This window comes from Sapajus apella, unplaced genomic scaffold (assembly GCF_009761245.1).
Source record: "Sapajus apella isolate SASKATOON/1434 unplaced genomic scaffold, GSC_monkey_1.0 scaffold54, whole genome shotgun sequence".
Classification (NCBI taxonomy): domain Eukaryota; kingdom Metazoa; phylum Chordata; class Mammalia; order Primates; family Cebidae; genus Sapajus; species Sapajus apella.
In genome coordinates, this window is record NW_022436994.1 from 7,089,300 (window position 1) to 7,109,021 (window position 19,722).

Below are 19,722 nucleotides of genomic sequence, written 5' to 3' on the forward strand. Positions count from 1 at the left end.
AAGCACTGAAGTAAATATAGCAAAGCAAAACATCCAGATTTGCTATAGAAAAGCAGTACGTACACGGGGTGCCTTTGTATTATTCAGTGGATTTGACATATGGTACAATTAGGCCCTTGAAGAAGACAGGAGGATGTGTGTCCATGCCCTAGCTGGGCATGGTGGCCATCTGCATTATGTGGTGTCACAGAGGATGATGCAACAGAAGACTCAGAAGCTTTTCAAAATTCCCTCTTCAAGAAGAAACACCCATAGAGGAAGAAGACATTAAACAAAACAAATTACAAAACTGTATGTATAGTTCATGTTTTTCATAAAATAGGAAAGAGGATGAATGTTCTTCATCCTACCAGCTGTTTGTTCTTTGGTGAGGGATCATGAGTGGAAAAATGAAGGCGAGAATGGCTGCCATATTTTTCAGAGATTGCTCTGAAGAAGCCAGCGGTAGCGCCAGTGGTGATGCTTTGCTATCAGAGCACGAAAACCCTGATGCAAATGGGTAGGTAAACATAGCAAAGTGGTGTGCTGAGACTGTAGGTTTAATGTGTTACCTCCGTCACTTGTGCCCTGTTCACCTGTTATCTGTTACCTGACAGACAGTGTTTTCCCCCTTTATAGAGAAAATCATTTCCAAACAATTTCCTTTGAACGTTTTTCTTGATCACAGTACTTAGGCGTGATCACAATACTTCTATGTCAATGTATCTGGATTAACAACAGCAGACTGGGGACAAGGATTAAGAAAGGAGAGCCACCCTGTTTCAAAGAATAAGCCACAGCAACAGAAACTTAAAAACTTCCAGATAATTCACTTTTTTTTTTTTTTTCATTGGGCTAGCTTGTATAATCTTGGTGATATGCAGAGTTTAGAGGCGGGCTCAGGATTCTGGACACAGAGTGGCATTTATTACATTCTTGGGTGATAATTGACTAACGACTCTGGTAGGGGATGCACATTTTGAATGAATCACCCTGTTGCCTCTAGTGGGAACATATGTGGGGATCATCTGTAAGGAGACAGCAGGGAATCCAAAGACCCCAAACTTATTTAAAAATCCCCTGTCCATGTGCTGCCTTCTCAGAAAACAAAAACTGCAAGTAATGAAATAACTTTTCCATTGGTAACAAGGAAACACTTGCACAGAAACAAAATTGTCAATAAAAATAAAAGGAATACTACAAATTTATTGTACAAGGAGGGCAGCATTTCAAAATCACAGAAATAACAAAATGTGCTTGCCCCAAATGGCAGAATCCCACTGGCTGGGCAAAGGCACAGGAGTTTTGCATTGCAGAGTCTGGCAGCCAGTTTTCTAACAGAAAAAAAATGGAATTAATCTTTGGTAAATACGGTAATGTGATAATTGTCATTTAATTCAGCCCATCAGGAGAGCTCCTGTAAGCCACAATTTACCTTGAATAACCACTTTTTTTTTTTTTTTTTTTTTTTTTTTTTGAGACAGACTCTTGCTCTGTCACCAGGTTGGAGTGCAATGGCACAATCCCGGCTTACTGCAATCTCCACCTCCGAGGTCCAGCCGATTCTCCTGCCTCAGCCTCCTGAGTAGCTGCGATTACAGGCGCACGCCACCACACCCAGCTAATTTTTGTATTTTTAGTAGAGATGCGGTTTCACCATGTTGGCCAGGATGGTCTTGATCTCCAGACCTCATGATCCGCCCTCCTCAGCCTCCCAAAGTGCTGGGATTATAGGCCTGAGCCATGGCACCCAGTGACCTATGAATAACTTTTTTATTCAGTGGACCCCCTACCACTCTCCACAGGTCCAATAACATTTAAAAGGAAGAGGCTCAAGAATACACTTCCCTGAAGAGAAGAGAGTTAAGAAAATTCTCTTCTTAGTTGCTTTCCACACTGTCGCACACTCCTGGATAGCTAACAGGCATGACTACTTTACGTAGGGGAGATAAGCTACTTAAAAATTCTGTGCTGGGGGAATTGAGTGACCCACTCTAGTGAATGCCATTAATGGATGGTCCATGTTAATGTGATTTTTCTTACGTTTTAGGTAAAAATTTTTAGTTTGCCAACTTGTCATACTTTATCCAGAAGTTTACAGCCTTCACCTTAGCTTAATGTGATCATTTTAGCTTCCCTCTCCGTCCACACTTCAGGGTTTTTTAAAAGGTTGGATGTGAAAAGTTTATCCTTATAACCACTTTGTAAAACTCTTTAGCAGAATCTACTCCAATGGATTATGAATAAATCCTATGACCCAGCAATTCCTCTCTTGGGAATATACTTAAATGAAATACATACTTGTCTTCATCAGAAACCGTGTATGAGAATGTTCATAGCTGCATTGCTTGTAATAATCTTTATAACAGCATTATTTATCATAGCTCCAAACACCCACCAATGCTAGGATGGATACCCACATGGTATATTCACACAATGGAATACTATACAGTCATAAGGATGAATGAACCACAACTATATACAACAGCACAGTTGACTCTCACAACTGTGAGGCTGGGAACAGGAGGCAGACAGATAGAGCCCATACCCACTTGAGTCCGTTTATAGATGGTTCAAACCCAGACAAATCTACTTAATGGGGATAGAGCTCAGGAGATCGGGTACCTTCAGAGGTGGAAGGTGTGGCATCTGATGAGGGCACAAGATGGGCTTCTGATGGGCTTGGGGTGTTTAACTGCTCAGGCTGCAATAAAAAAATACCACAGACTGGGTGGCTGAAACAACAGAAATTTCACAGTTTTGGCGTCTGGAAAGTCCAAGTTTCCAGCTGATTTGGTCTCTGGTGAGGGTTCTCTCCCTGGATTGCCTTCTCACTGAGTCCCCATGGAACCTGTCTTCTGAGTACACAAAGAGAGAAAAATTTCTGGTCTCTCTTCCACCTCTTCTAACAATCCTGCTAGTTTAGAGTCCCACTCACAACCTCTTTTAACCTTAATTAGCAATTAAAGCAATTAAAGCCCCTATCTCTAAATACAGTAGCAATGGGCATGGGGCTTCAACAAATGAATTTGTGTCTGTGTGTTGCAGTGTGGGGTGGGGTGCAATTCAGTCCACAGCACTGAGTATGCTCAATTTCCAGTCCTGCGTTTCATGGATGTGTTCATTCTGTGAAGCATCACTGGGCTGCACAATTATACAGAAAAGAGTGCAAATCATATTTGCATAGCATACTATACTTCAACAGAGAGTAGGAAAAAAGGTCATGATGACTTCAAAGGATTTTACCAGATATTTGTTAATCGTCATAGTTCTTTAGCTTTATACCGAATTTCCATAAAATTAGAGCCTGATTTTTCCTTTTTTCTTAGTTAATTCTACATTTGAGACCTCTAGAATACTGTCTTTGTTTTTTTCTTATAAGCAGTTTAAGAATATACACATATGCTAGCATAGGCATTACATATGTGAAAGTGAGAGGTATGATTGTATGTATGTCCACACATATATGCAGGTGAGTGTGTATCATCATGAAAATGACCTTCTCTCAATTTAAAAAATAGTGGATTGGAAATTAAAGTAATTCATAGACTCAACCTAGATTAAGCAAGAATGAGAACAAGTAAGTTTACTAACTTGGGTGTAGTGGCTAAAGTCCAAGTAAAATTCATGATGTTGTTAAATTCTTTTTTTAATCATTGTTTTTATTTTTTTAGGGTAACTCGATCACGGAAGATTATTCTAAGTACAATGTTTACATTGACTTTTCTTATTGTAGGTAAGTCTTCATAAGTAATGATCCTTAAAGCCATTTCACAGAATATGTCTGCCTGGTGAGAGACAGTTCAACAGAATGACTCATATTTGTAAATAAATGCCACAGAAAATGCTGGAGGTGACCTGCACATTCTTGAAGCTTTTTCTTTCTTTTTTTTTTTTTTTTTTTTTTGAGATGGAGTTTCGTTCTTGTTACCCAGGCTGGAGTGCAATGGCGCGATCTCGGCTCACCGCAACCTCCGTCTCCTGGGTTCAAGCAATTCTCCTGCCTCAGCCTCCCGAGTAGCTGGGACTACAGGCGTGCACCACCACGCCCAGCTAATTTTTGTATTTTTAGTAGGGACGGGGTTTCACCGTGTTGACCAGGATGGTCTCGATCTCTTGACCTCGTGATCCACCCGCCTCGGCCTCCCAAAGTGCTGGGATTACAGGCGTGAGCCACCGCGCCCGGCTCTTGAAGCTTTTTCTTTCTTTCTTTCTTTCTTTCTTTCTTTCTTTTCTTTCTTTCTATCTTTCTTTCTTTCTTTCTTTCTTTCTTTCTTTCTTTCTTTCTTTCTTTTGTAAATTTCTGATTGTAAAGGTAATATTGGCTTTTTAATAGAAAATTAAGAAAGGACCTTTTTTCTCTTGGAATTGTGATTTTCTTTTTGTAAATTTTACAGTCCTGGATGTTGCTTTAAAGTTAAGAATTTCCAATATTTTTATTGCAACATATCATACATTTTATGTTTTCTAAATTTGGGCCACTGCACTTGGGAGGTTTTGACAACCAGAGACTCTTGCTCATCACACAGTCCCAAAGAAATTACTGCAGAATGTGCAGTTTGTAGTTGGTTTTTTTTCTTTTGAGACAGAGTCTCACTCTGTTGCCCAGGCTGGAGTGCAGTGGCGTGATCTCAGCTCACTGCAAACTCCGCCTCCTGAATTCAAGCAATTCTCTGCCTCAGCCTTCCAAGTAGCTGGGATTACAAGTGCCTGCCACCATACCTGGCTAATTTTTGTATTTTTAGTAGAGACTGAGTTTCACCATGTTGGCCAGGCTGGTCTTGAACTCCTGATCTTGTGATCCACCCACCACAACCTCCCAAAGTGCTGGGATTACAGGCGTAAGTCACCATGCCTGGCTGGTTTGTAGTTTCTTACTGGTCAATATCACACCCCACAACCCCCAGCACACTGAAATTGCTCTTTAGTATATTGACAACTTAAAGCATGGAGCTCCCATTAAAATCAAGGTTTCAACCCAGTTACTGTTATGAAAAAGATCACATAGCATGTGATCTTTCTTATCTGACTTCTTTCACTTAGCATAATGTTTTTAAGGTTCATCCATATTCTAGCATGTGTCAGTTCTTCATTCCTTTTTGTAGCTAAACAATATTCCATTGTATGTATATACCATATTTCATTTATCCATTTATCTATTCATGGGCATTTAGAGTGTTTTTATCTTTTGGCTATTGTGAATAGTGATGCTATGCCTAAGTGTATACATGTGCTTATTTGAACACATGTTCTCAATTCTTTCAAGTATATACCTAGGAATGAAATTTCTAGGGAGGAACCACCAGACTGTTTTCCTCAATGGCTGCACTATTTTATATTTCCACAAGCAGTGTATAAGGAGTGCTATAGTTGGATATCTGTCCCCCCAAGCCTCATATTGAAATTTGACCCCCAATATTGCAGGTGGGGGCCTAATGGAAGGCATTTGGGTCATGAGGGCAGATTACTCATTAATTACTTGGTTCCATCCTTACGGTAATGAGTTGTCCCTCTATTAGTTCCTGTAAGAGCTGATTGTTAAAAAGAACCTGACCTCTTCACACTCTCTCTTGCTCCCTCTCTCATCATGTGATCTCTGCACATGTTGACTCCTCTTTGCCTTTCACTATGAGTGGAAGCAGCCAGAGGCCCTCACCAGCTGCAGATGCTGGTGCCATGCCTCTGGTACAGCCTGTAGAACTGTGAGCCATATAAGCCTCTTTTCTTTATAAATTGCCCAACCTCAGATATTCCTTTAGAGCAACACAAATGGATTAAAACAAGAAGTTCAATTTCTACACCATTTTTTTTCCTTTTTGTTATTATAGCCATCATGGTGGATGAAAAGTCATGTTTCACCATAATTTGATTTCTCTAAGGACTAATGATGTCAAGCATCTTTTTATGTGCATATTGACCATTTGTATGTGTTCCTTGGAGAAATGTCTATTAAAGTCTTTTGCTCATTTTTGATTAGGTTTGTCCTTTCATTGTTGACTTGGAAGAGTTTTTTATATATTCTAGATACTAAACCCTTCTCAGATATATCCCTTGAAATCATTTCTTTCATTCTAGGTTGTTTTTACACTTTCTTTATAATGTGCTTTCATACACAAAGGCTTATAATCTTGAGAGTGTCATATAGAAGATTCCATTGCCAAATCTTAAGTTACGAAGATTTATCCCCTTTAATAAAGAGTTTTGTGGTTTTAGTTCTTATAATATTTAGGTAATTGACCGATTTTGAGTTCAGTTTTGGGTATGATGCAAGGGATCCAACTTCATTTTTTGGTGTGTGGATAGCCTATCGTCCCAGGACCATTTGCTGAAAATATTATTCTTTCCCTATAGGAATCTTTGACTGTCTTGTCTCCCTTTCCAAAAACCGAATTTGCTATAGTTAAATAGGTTTATTTCTGGATAGTCTAACCCATTGGTCTATATGTCTGTCATTATCCAGTATCACACTGTTGGGATTTTGAAAAAGATTACTTTGAATCTGTGGAGAACTGTAGGTAGTTTTGCCAACTTAGCAATAGTAAATCTCCCAATTCATGAACATAAGTTGTCCTTCCCTTTATTTAGATCTTCTTTAATTTTTTTCAGCCACGTTTCATAATTTTTAGTTTTGATTCTAAAGTAAATCCCTTGTAAGTAGCATATAGTTGAATCATGTTTTTAAATGCATTCTGCCAGCCTCTGCCTTTTGATTGGAAAGTTTAATCCATTTTTATTTACATTAATTACTAATAAGGAATGACTTACTTCTGCCACTTTTCTATTTTTTAGAAAATCTATATCTTATTCCTTTTTTGTTCTTCCTTTTTTACTGCCTTCTTTTGTGTTTAACGGCTTTGTTGTAGTGTACTGTTTTGATTTTGTTCTGTTTCATTTTGTACTTGTTTTTTAGGTATTTTCTTAGTGGTTACCATGGGTATTTCAACAAACACCTTACATTTATAACAATATAGTTTAAATTTATACCAAATTCACTTTAATAGAATACAAATACTCTGCTCCTATTTAGGTCTGCTCCTCTTTTTTTGTTTGTTTGTTTTTTTCCTCCTTATGACCTCCATTCACTGGGATTGACTCCTCTTTATGTTGTCAAAAATTACATCTTTATACATTGGGTTCCTGCAAACATAGATTTGTAATTATGCTTTATAAATTTCTCTTTTAAATTATGTGGGAAATAAAAAAGGAGTTACAAACCCAAAACAATAATACTGATTTCATATTTACTTCTCTGTTACATTTACTGGAGATTTTGATTGCTTCATGTGGCATTGAGTTACTCTCTAATGTCCTTTCACTGCTGCCTGAAGGAATCCCTTTAGCATTGCCTGAAGGGCTGGTCTAGTGGCAAAGACACCATGAGCTTTTCTTTATCTTAAAATATCTTAATTTTTTCCTCAGCTGGAAGAATAGTTTTGTCATATATAGAATATTTTTTTATTTCAGCACTTTAAATATGTCATCCCACTGTCTTCTGGCCTCCATGGTTTCTGAAGAAAAAAATCAGGTGATAATCCAGTGGAGGTTTCCTTATATATGACAAGGCATTGCTCTCTTCCTGCTTTCAAGATTCTCTCTGCGTTTTTATCTTTCAATGGTTTGATTATAACAGGTTTCAGCATGGGTCTTTTTAAGTTTGTTTTACTAGGAGTTTGTTGAGCTTCTTGGATGTATAGATTCATGGCTTTTTATCAAATGGAACTTTTTCAGCCTTTTTTATTTTTATTTTTTTGAGACAGAGTCTTGCTCTGTCACCCAGGCTGGAGTGCAATGGCATGATCTTGGCTCAATGCAACCTCCCTCTCCTGGGTTCTAGCCATTCTCCTGCCTCAGCCTCCCTACTGCCTGAGATTACAGGCACCCGCCACCATGTGTGGCTAATTTTTGTATTTTTTAGTAGGGACAGGGTTTCATCATGTTGGTCAGGCTGGTCTCAAACACCTGACTTCAAGTGATCCACCTGCCTTGGCGTCCCAAAGTGCTGAGATTACAGCATGAGCCGCCACACCTGGCCCTCACCATTATTTCTTTAAATATTCTTTTCCTTGTTTAAAATTTAAAAATTTTTGATTTCTTGTGAGTACACAGTAAATATATATACTTATGGGGTACATGAGATGTTTTGATATAGGCATGCAATGAGAAATAATCATATCATGAAGAATGGGGAATCCATCCCCTCAAACATTTATCCTTTGTGTTACAAACAATCCAATTACAATCTTTTAGTTATTTTTAAATGTACAATTACGTAATTTTTTACCGTAGTCACCCATTGTGCTCTCAAACAGTAGGTCTTATTTATCCTTTCTATTTTTTGTACCTGTTAACCATCCTCACCTCCTCCCTCTTCTACACTACCCTCTGCAGTTTCTGGTAATCATCATTCTACTCTCTATGTTCATGAGTTCAACTGTCTTAATTTTTAGCTCCCACAAATAAGCGAGAGCATGTGATATTTGTCTTTCTGTGCACGAGTTATTTCACTGAACATAATGATCTCCAAGTCCATTCGTGTTGTTGCAAATGACATTATCTCATTCTTTTATACGGCTGAAGAGTACACCATTGCATATATGTACATTTTCTTTATCCATTCATCTGTTGATGGACACTTAGGTTGCTTCCAGCTCTTGGCTATTGTGAACAATGCTGCAACAAACGGGAGTGCAGATATCTCTTTGATATACTGATTTCCTTTATTTTTGGTATGCCCAATAGTGGGACTGCTGGATCATGTTAGCTCTGATAATCATTTTTTGAAGATTCTCCAAACTATTTTTCATAGTGGTTGTACTAATTTACATTTCCACCAACAGTGTATGAGGGTTCTCTTTTCTCCACATCCTCTCCAGCATTTGTTATTGCCTGTCTTTTGGATATAAACCATTTTAACTGGGGTGAGATGACATCTCATTTTAATTTTGATTTTCATTTCTCTGACAATCAATGAAACAGGCACATTTTCATAAACCTGTTTGCCATTTGTGTGCCTTTTTTTGAGAGATGTTTATTTGAATCTTTGGCCTATGTTTTTGATCAGATTAATAAGTTTTTTTTTTGCTATAGAGTTATTTGAGCTCCTTACATATTCTTATTAATCCCTTGTCAGATGGGTAATTTATAAATATTTTCTCCCATTCTGTGAGTTATCTCTTCACTTTGTTAATTGTATCCCTTGCTGTGCAGAACCTTTTTAACTGTGATCCCATTTGTCGGTTTTTGCTTTTGTCGCCTGTGCTTGTGGGATACTGTTCAAGAAATTTTTGCCTAGATCAATTACCTGGAGATTTTCCCCTAATGTTTTCTTACAGTTGTTTCATAGTCTAAAGTCTTAGATTTTAGCCTTTAATCCGGGGGTCTAGCTTCATTCTTCTGCATATAAATATCTAGTTTTCCCAGCACCATCTATTGAAGAGACGATGTTTTCCCCAGTGTATGTTCTTGGCACATTTGTCGAAAATCAGTTATCTACAGGGGTTCTCATTCTGTTCCATTGGCCTTTCTCTCTCTTTTTTTATGCCAGTACCATGCTGTTTTGGTTGCTAAGCTCTGTAGTATAATTTGAAGTCAGGTAATGTGATTCCTCCAATTTTCTTTTTGCTAAGAATAGCTTTGACTATTTTGGGTCTTGTGTGGTTGCATTTAAATGTTAGGGTTTTGTTTTTTTTTTCTATTTCTGTGAAGAATGTCATTGGTATTTTGATAGGGATTGCATTAAATATGCAGATTACTTCAAGTAGTATGGACATTTAGCAACATTGATCTTCTAATTTATGAACATGAACTATTTATTTTTTGTGTCCTCTTTAATTTCTTTCATCAATGTTTTACAGTTTTCATTGTAGAGATCTTTCACTTCTTTGGTTAATTCCTAAGTATTTAATTTTATTTGCAGCTACTGTAAATGAGATTACTTTATTGATTTTTCAGAGTGTTCACTGTTGGTATATAGAAATGCCACTGATTTTTAGTCCATTGACTTTATGTCCTGCAACACTACTGAATTTGTCAGTTCTAATAGGTTTTTTGTGGAGTATTTAGGTTTTTTCCTAATATAAGATCATATCATCAGCAAGCAAGGATAATTTAACTTCTTTCATTGCAATTTGGATGCCCTTTATTTCTTTCTCTTCCCTTGTTGCTCTAACAAGGACTTCCAGTACTATGTTGCATAGCGGTGGTGAAAGTAAGCATCCTTGTCATGTTCCAGATCTTTGAGGAAAGGCTTTCAGTTTGTTCCCATTCAGTGTTATATTAGCTGTGGATCTCTCTGTCACACATGGCTTTTATTAAGTTGAGGTATGTTCCTTCCATACCCAATTTTTTGAGGATTTTTGTCATGGAGAGATGTTGAATTTTATCCAAATGCTTTTTCAGTATCAACTGAAAAAACATTATATGGTTTTTATCCTTCATTCTATTGCTATGATGTATCACGTTGATTGATTTGCATATGGCTAATTTGCATATGTTGAACCATCCTTGCATCCTGGGGATAAATCTCACTTGGTCATGAAGAATAATCTTTCTAATGTACTGTGGAATTCAGTTTGCTAGTATTTTATTAAGAGTTTTTGTATTAATATTTATCAGAGATATTGGCCTATAGTTTTCATTTTTGTTTTTTGATGTGTCTTTATCTGGTTTTGGTATCAGGGTAATATTGGTCTTATAGAATGAATTTAGAAGTATTCCATTCTCTATTTTTCAGAATAGTTTGGGTGAGATTGGTATTAGCTCTTCTTTAAATGTGTGGTAGAATTCAGCAATGAAGCCATGGGATCCTGGGGTTTCCTTTACTGGTAATTTTTTTTATTATGGCTTTAATCTCATTACTATTTATTGGTCTGTTCAGGTTTTGAATTTCTTCCTGGTTCAATCTTGGTAGATTGTATGTGTCTAGTAATTTGTCCGTTTCTTGTAGATTTTCTAATTTATTGGCATACAGTTGTTCATAGTAGCTATTAATGATGCTTTAAATTTGTGCAGTATCAGTTTTAATGTCTCCTTTATTATTTCTAATTTCATTTGTATCTTCTCTTTTTTTTTCTTAATCTGGCTAAAGGTTTATCAATTTTGTTTAACTTTTCTAAAAACTATTTTTCTATTGATCTTTTGTATTGTTTTCTTCATTTCAATTTTATTTATTTGTGCTCTGATCTTTATTATTTCTTTTCTTCTACTCATTTTGGGTTTGGTTTGCTCCTGCTTTTCTAGTTCTTTAAGGTGCATCTAAATTATGTCATTTATTTGATGCTTCCCTCTTTTTCAGTATAGGCACTTATAGCTATAATCTTCCCTCAGTACTGCTTTTGCTGTATCCCATTGGTTTTGTTTATTTCTTCAAATATTCTTTATGCCCCTTTCTCTCGTAATTCCAACGTCAGATTCCTCAGGTATGATTTCTGTCATTTTCTCCTCTTGAATGGGTCATACTTTCCTGTTTCATTCCATGCCATGTAATTTTGCAAATTGAGCATTTTAATATTATAATGTAATATCTCTAGAAATCAGGTTTTCCTCTTCCCCAGGGTTTGCCAGCTATTGCATGTTGAAGGCTGCAATCACTTCTTTGTTTAGTAACATTTTCAAACCATTTTTTAAGACTGTGTTTCTTGTAATGTATATTTTCTATTGCATGATCTCAGTGGTTAGCCACTGATTTAACACATATTTCCTTGAATTCCTGAATCCAGAGAGAGAGAGACAGACAGACAGACAGAAACAGAGACAGGGAGATTACTCTTTCAGTCTTTGCAGCTTGGCTCTAAGCTGGGACACTCTTAAGGCTAAGCCAGGCCACCTAAAACTCTGCCTTAGCCTGTCCTGCTTAAACACAATCTACAGATCCACCAGAGGTGCAAGCTGGTATCTTCTTGAGGGTCGTTTACAAACGTGTATCCAGTCCTAGAAATGAATATTACATTCTCTCTTTTCTAGTACATGATACAGCAGTCTTTCTGAGCCCTTATTCCAGCAAGAGACTGCCTCCTTATTCATGGACTTTGGGGTCTGTCTGCCACTTTCATCATCTACTGTCCTTTGTCCCAGTTGGCCTTGGGCAGTGTGTCTTCGAACCCTTTCAACAGATATTGCCAACTCCTAGAAAGCTATGGGGGTGGAATAAACACAGGTCAGCTTCTGTGCCAGCTCTCAGGGAACCACTTGATGGATCAAAAACCATCGCCATGGTATTTTAAGAACAAGGTTTATATTGAAGGAATGTGAAATGCTGTCCCTATAGCTGCCACCACCAGGTTGGGAAATGGAAGTTGGTAGTCAGGTAAACAAAAATGCTACATGCTCTGTTACTAGAAACTAGCCCCCCTATCCTTAGTTATCTGGTTGCTGTAGGTTTTGGATTAGATTCCCGAGTTCTAAAAATGTTTATTCTGTCCATCTTTACCAGCTGTATTGTTTTTTTGTTTGTTTGTTTGTTTTTGAGATGGAGTTTCGCTCTTGTTACCCAGGCTGGGGTGCAATGGTGCGATCTCGGCTCATTGCAACTTCTGCCTCCTGGATTCAAGCAATCCTCCTGCCTCAGTCTCCCGAGTAGCTGAGACTATGGGCATGCGCCACCATGCCCAGCTAATTTTTGTATTTTTAGTAGAGACGGGGCTTCACCATGTTGACCAGGATGTTCTCGATCTCTTGACCTCGTGATCCATCCGCCTTGGCCTCCCAAAGTGCTGGGGTTACAGACGTGAGCTACTGCACCCGGCCTACCGGATATATTGTTTATATGGAGGCCTGATTCTTTGTGTGTACTATTCCACCATTTTCCATGATGTCACCCAAGGATCTGATATTCTTAACAGTAATTCTTCATGTTTAGGGAAATTCTTATGAATACATGTAAAATATTTTGTGTTTCCAGATAAACTCTGTAATCAGAGTTTATCTTTTCTTTAACAGGATTCCTAAGTCATCAGTGGCTTAAAGAAACAGAGGATCCTCAGAAATCCAGACAATTATACACCATAATTGCAGAATATGGTTCAAGGCTTTATAAATATCAGGTGATGTTTTGTTAATTCATTTTGTCTATCATTCATTAAAGTTTAATATGCTACAAGGCTAATCCAACTTTCAATATGTTATCATTGTTTCATGAGAGAATATCTAATAAAATTAATGTAGGAAATGGAATTCTGTTAAGTAGTTTCTATAGTTTGAATGTGACCACCAAACCTCATGTTGAAATTTAGTTGCCATTATAACTGTTCAGAGGTAGGACCTTTAAAAAGTGATTGAGTCATGAGGGCTCTGAATTAATGCCGTTATCACTGCAGTGGGATAGTCAACTGAAGAGTGGGCTCCTAACAAAAGGACTAGTTGGGCCCCATTTCTCTCTCTATCTCATGTGTTCATGTGACCTTTCACCCTTTTGCCATAGAATGACCCTCACCACATGCCAGTCCCATGCTCTCAGATTTCCAAGCCTCCAGAACTGTGAGCCAAACAAACTTCTGTTGTTTATAAAATATCCAGGCTGTGGTGTTCTGTTACAGCAGCAGAAAGCAGAATAAGACAATAGTTTCATAGCTATGAGGTCCTGAAAATTCTCCACAGTTTCCCAAGAGAATCTCAAGCACAAATAAAATGGCAAATAAATTTTTATCATCAACTTCTGCCTGACACTGAACAGGAGTGAGGCACTTCCCTTTGTCCCGAAGCTAGTTAGAGCTAAGTGGGCTTAGACTGAGGCCAGTCATTGAATGTCCTCTTTCTGATCCACCCCACCCCCAGCATTCCAGTATAAGCCTTGTCCATTCTATGCTCAGAAACTCAGAAGACTGGAGGGAGGAGGGTGGCAGTGCAACCACACACCAGATTCACCTTGCCCGCTGTCTTGGCAGAGCCAATTCATCAAGACAGGGGCGTTGCAATGGAGAAGGAATAATTCACACACAGCCAACTGTGCAGGACTGGAGTTTTATTATTACTCAAATTAGTCTCCCCGAGCGTTTGAGAATCAGAGTTTTAAAAGCTAATTTGGCAGGTAGGGGCTTGGGAAGTGAGAAATGCTGACTGGTCAGTTTGGAGATGAAATCATAGAGGGTCGAAGTGAGGTTTTTCTTGCTGTCTTCTGTTCCTGGGTGTGATGGCAGAATTGGTTGAGCCAGATTACCGGGTCTGGGGTGTCAGTTGATCCATCCAGTTCAGGGTCTGCAAAATATCTCAAGCACTGCTCTCAGGTTTTACAATAGTGATTTTATCTCCAGGAACAATTTGAGGAGGTTTAGACTCTTGGAGCCAGAGGCTGCATGACCCCTAAACACTAATTTCTAATCTTGTAGCTAATTTGCTAGTCCTAAAAAGGCAGACTGGTCCCCAAGCATGAAGGAGATCTTTTCGGGAAAGGGCTATTGTCCATTTTATTTCATAGTCAAACCATGAACTGGATTCCTTCCCAAAGTTAGTTTGACCTCTTCCCAGAAATGAACAAGGACAGCTTATATGTTAGAAGCAAGATGGACTCGGTTAGGTCTGGTCTCTTTCACTGTCATAATTTCCTCCATTATTGTTTTTGCAAAGGCGGTTTTAGCAGGAGCTATGACCAGGTTACTGCTGCTCTGTGGGAAGATGGGACAGACATATTGACCTATCTATATACATTGGCTTGGTTCCGTTTCTTTAGAGAACGCTGGCTAATACACCCATGAGTTTATCTGGCAGGTTCTGTTAGGGCCTGAATATTGGGTGGCCCCTTTGCCCACAGTCTTCTGCTGCAGATCTTTGCAAGATGGTTTCTTCCTGAATTCCAGCTAGCTTGGATGTCTCCTTCTCAGACAGGCTTCTGTGACCACCCAAACTACCTGTGACAATATCCAGGTGGAGGTGCATCCTAGTTTTACCCTTGCTTTATCTTAGACACTCATTGATGTCTTTACCAGCTTTCTTCCTGCTTTCTCCCCTTTTAACTAAAATGTAAAGATCAAGGAGCTTGTCTAGAGCCTGAAAAGGTCCCCAGGTAAATGGAGGCTTAATAGTTATATACACTAACAAATAAACAAATGATCTGAGACTAAACACATTTTTAAAAACCATCCTTCCCTTCTACCTTCAATTTTAGACTAACTAGCATACTCAACAGCAAACTCAACTCTTTAAAAATGTCTAGTCAGCCCAATGAGGTGGCTCATTGCTATAATCCCAGCACTTTGGGAGGCTGAGGTGGGCAGATGGCTTGACTCCAGGAGTTCAAGACCAACCCAAACAACAAAAAATTAGTCGGACCTAGTGGCACATGCCTATGCTCCCAGCTACTCTGAAGGCTGAGGTGGCAGGATCACTTGAGCCTGGGAGGTTGAGGCTGCAGTCAGCCATGCTGCCAGGCTGCTCGTGCCAGTACACTATAGCCTGGGCGAGATAGAAAGACTCTCCGTCTCTAAATATAAAATTTCTACGGCTGTGTTTCTAAGGACAGTACTTTTCGTGAGATTGAGGTTGAGGTTGAGCTAGAGCAATGACTATTTAATTTTTGACCAGTGTTAACCTGGTTTTCACACAGACAAGAGCTCTGTCAGAAACTACTGAAGACTGATTGTAACTTATTTCTATGTGAGCTCTTTATAAATCCCAAACTACATGAAGTAGACACTGTTTTGTGACATGTTTTTATTTATTTAGTAATAGATTTTTTTTTTGAGACAGGGTCTCCCTCTGTCACTCAGACAATCTTGGCTCACTGCAACCTCTGCCTCCATGGCTCAAGTGATCCTCCCACTTCAGTCTCCCAGGTAGCTTGGACTACAGGCATGTGCCACCATGCCTGGCTAATTTTTGTATTTTTGGTAGAGACAGGGTTTTGCCATGTTGCCCAGGCTGGTCTCAATCTGCTGAGCTCAAGCGATTACTGGTGTGAAACACTGCACTTGGCCAGTAATAGATTTTAAATATGTTCTGTTTCCTTTAGATATCTTATCATTGCAATTAATGGAAGATAAAATATTCCAATGAATACTATTTTCAATGAATACTCATTTCTAAATAATTAGATTGTCTCTAATTTTTTAAATATTATAAATATAAACATCCTACAGCTAAATCAATTTGCCTATCCTTGATTACTTACTTAGGATAAACTCTTAAAAAAATATGTAAAGAATATTCACGATTTTTAGGTGACCTTGTTTTCAAATTGAATCCTAATGATTTGCTACTGCTTTTCAAACCGCTGGATCTATCTCCCCATATTCCACCATGGAGAACAGGATAATGGTAATGATCATGCATCAGAAGGGATCCTAAGAACACTAAATATATATTACACATTATCCTCAAAATGACCTTTCAGTAAGAGTATTACTAAATTTATAGATTAGGAAGCTGGATCAGCACAATGAAGGAAAGCAGCCTGTGGTCACACCACTGCATATTCCAAAGTTGAAATGGTCCTCTCTGAGGACCCAGATTTTGTTGAGAATGGGCCTGCCATTCAGACGAAGACTTTGCTGACTACTATACTGAGAACAAAACTGTATTGTCACTTGCCACTTTCAAAGGGTGTCACCAGCACAGTCTTACTGCATTTGTGCTGCTATAACAAAATGCCATAGACTGGGTAGCTTATAAAGAACAGAAATGTGTTTCTCACAGTTCTGGAGGCTGGGAAATCCGAGATCAACGCATGAGCATTCTTGTTTAATGAGGGCGTTCTTGTGTCTTCAGGTGGCAGAAGGTGGAAGGGCAGAAGGGGCCTAAAGTAGTTCCTTCGAGCTTTTTATTAAGGCGCTAATTCTAATTCTCTTCACGTGAGTGGTGCCTTCATGACTTGATCCGTCCCCCAAAGACCCTACCTCTTAATACCACCACAATGGGGATTAAGTTTCAACATGAATTTTGGAAGAGACATAGATATTCAAGCCAAAGCAATCATAGTGGTGAGTTCAAGAACAGTGACTTCAAATTACTTACTCCAATATTTAATAGGTTTCTATCTTAAAACTGATATTAAACAGAAAGCTTAGCTATTTACCCAGGGCACAGTCTTCAATCACTATAGTTTGTAGGATTCACCTCAAAGTTATATGGTTTAATATTAGATGTCTTATGGGACTTCATTGAGAAAAAAAAATTTTAATGGCCGTGTAAGAAATTTGCTAACACGTCATTGAATTTATCCTGGTTCAAATCACTAGAGCTATGTTCCAAGGCATAAAGATTTGGGTCTCAGTCAACATTATTTGGAAAAAAAAAAAAAAAAAAAAAGCCCATAGCTATTTCTTTGCCAGCCTCTACCTAATGCCTTCATATAACAGGAGGCTGTGAATTGACAACATATGCAGACAGAACTTACCTTAATCCATGGTTAGGATGGGCACAGGGGCTTTGTTGCTGAAAACAATATCCCTGGAGGCTGTGTCCTCTTAACAAGTGCTCTGGACATTTTCACATCTAATGAGTCTTTGCCTGATGTAGGCTTTGTTATGAGGCCAACAGCCTACAGGGAGGAATCTTTCAGGAAAAAGGTTCCTAGGACACTGAACCTCCATCTCATTGCCAGGAATGTTGCAGAAAGGTAATAACTATACATGAAGCAGCCTCTAGAACACTTTTGATTTTCTTTTTCCACATTACGGATGTGGTAAATTTTGGTCATTGGCCTGCCCCTCCGCCAGACCCTGTGTGGTTTCTGTGATCCTCTAAAACAAATTTATAGCCCACAGCTAATAACTTTCAAGAATTTCAGGCACAAGTAAGTTACAACCTCATCCATCTTGTGTTATCTTGTTTTTCCAATATTTATTTTCTCTTCACTTTCACTTCCTCACTTACTGTTTTCTCCTACACGTTCTTATACTATATATGTTCCTATAGGGGAACTCACCTGAAATGCTTTTGGGAATAAGGCAAAATAAAAATGTTCTTAAAATTGTGAAAAAATTTATTTCTCAAGGAACCTTCCAGTTCATTTATCAGCAAATTAATTGAGCAGTATTTTCTATACGTTATTTTAAGGTTAAAACAGAAAAAAAGAAACAAATTGAAAACACTGCTCCTACTGACAGGGAACTTGCTCAAACAGAATGTGAAAAGCTGGAAGTGAGAATCTCTACCAATGATAAGCTTCCAAACTCACATCCTTTGTCAAAATATAAATGTTGATGAGAGCATATAAGAAATGTAATTGTTCAGAAAAAAGCAAGGCAGTATTTTTCCTGTGTGCCACACTACATTCCATTTTGACACCATTATCATACATGACACAACAGCATCACACAAGACACAACACATTTATAGTGTGTTGAACTATTTTGGGCAAAGCAAACTGATAAGCCAGTCTTTGAAACAGGAAAGAAGATTAATTACTGAGGAAAGATGGGGTACTATTTCCCAGATAACACATTGATGGTCACTGTAAGAGGTTGAAAGGTGATCCCCAAAAAGATATGTCTACCTTCTGACCCCCAGAACCTGCGATTGTGACCTTTACTTGGGAGAAGGGTCTTTGCAGATGGTTCTTGAGATGAAATTGTCCTAGATTACATAGATGGGTCCTAAATACAACGACAGGGGTCTCTTTAGAAGACTTACGGAGGAGAGACACACAGAGAGGAGCAGAGGAGGCCATGAAAAGGCAGAGGCAGAGATTGGAGTGACACAGCCACAAGCCTAGGAACACCCAGAGCCACTGGAAGTTAGAAAAGGCAAGAACAGACTCTCCCTGAGGACTTTCAGTGGAGTGTAGCCATGTGGACACATTGACCTCACATTTCCAGCCTCCAGAACAGTGACAGAATACATTTCCATTGTTTCAAGCCACCATGTTTGTGATCACTTGTGACAAGAGCCCCAGGAAACTCATAGGGTCCCTTCTAGTTCCCTGTTGGGCACCTGAAGTGTGAGCTTTGTTGCTGCAAGAAAGTGATCCTTAAACACAGAGGTGTCTGCTTCCCAGCCCGGCAGGGAGAGGATGTGGGTAGCACAGAATATTCTGGAAACTGCTGCTGGAATGTGGGTAACCCCCCAATATGGGCACCGAGGAAAGAGACCTAAGCAGAATACTGGCACAGTTAGGGCTTGAAGAATATCTCAGTTTATAGTGTTACTATTCAGCTGTTTTCTTTTATATAATCCTTTATATAATCACATATTAGTTTATAGAATTAGGGCTTGAAGAATCCCTTTATATAATCCTCTATATATAATCATATAATAGTTGATAGTATGAGTGCCTAAAGAATATTTCCCTAACTATATATAATTATATCTTAGTTTATAATCAGAGGAATGCCTAGAGCAGATACAGTGCAGAGCATGATTTAGGGAAAAACAGTTATACCAGGACAAGAATCCATGGCCCAGGTGGCAGCGTTCAGTATCGTAAAGATACCCGCTGTATGGCAGGCTTAGGGCAAGAGCCACTCCTCCTGATAAAGGAGTTGTAGGACCTTGCTCCAGTTCTTGTGGAAGGCTGCCCTCAGAACGGCAATCCACCTTGGTGACTGTGAACTTTATCAGCTCTTGCTACTGTGCTGTTCAAAAAGCATCTTCCCATAGAACTCATTGGAAGCTGCCAGAAGGTGGTGGTAACCTTGACAGCTCTGTCCACTACTGTGTGACTTAAAGCGTCCTCCTATAAATCTTCTTAGAAGTAGTTTACCATAGATAGAAGTATTGCACACTGCACCCTCTTCACTGCGCATGGCCCACCTTCAAGCCTCGGTGACCTAATGGGGGTGGACCCCTTACTGCACACGGCCCTTGCCTTGATGG

At 38.8% G+C, this 19,722-nt stretch overlaps 1 protein-coding gene across 1 annotated transcript in view; it reads left to right on the forward strand.

Annotated features, from left to right (window-relative positions):
- Positions 1 to 212: 212 nt before the first annotated feature.
- SUN3 (Sad1 and UNC84 domain containing 3) overlaps positions 213 to 19,722 on the forward strand; it is a 41,036-nt gene continuing 21,526 nt past the window's right edge. Inside the window, exons 1-3 of the mRNA XM_032244254.1 lie at positions 213 to 499; positions 3,654 to 3,715; positions 12,916 to 13,019. Coding sequence (XP_032100145.1) covers positions 378 to 499; positions 3,654 to 3,715; positions 12,916 to 13,019 — 288 coding nt within the window. The 5' untranslated portion in view covers positions 213 to 377. The remainder of the gene's footprint in view (positions 500 to 3,653; positions 3,716 to 12,915; positions 13,020 to 19,722) is intronic.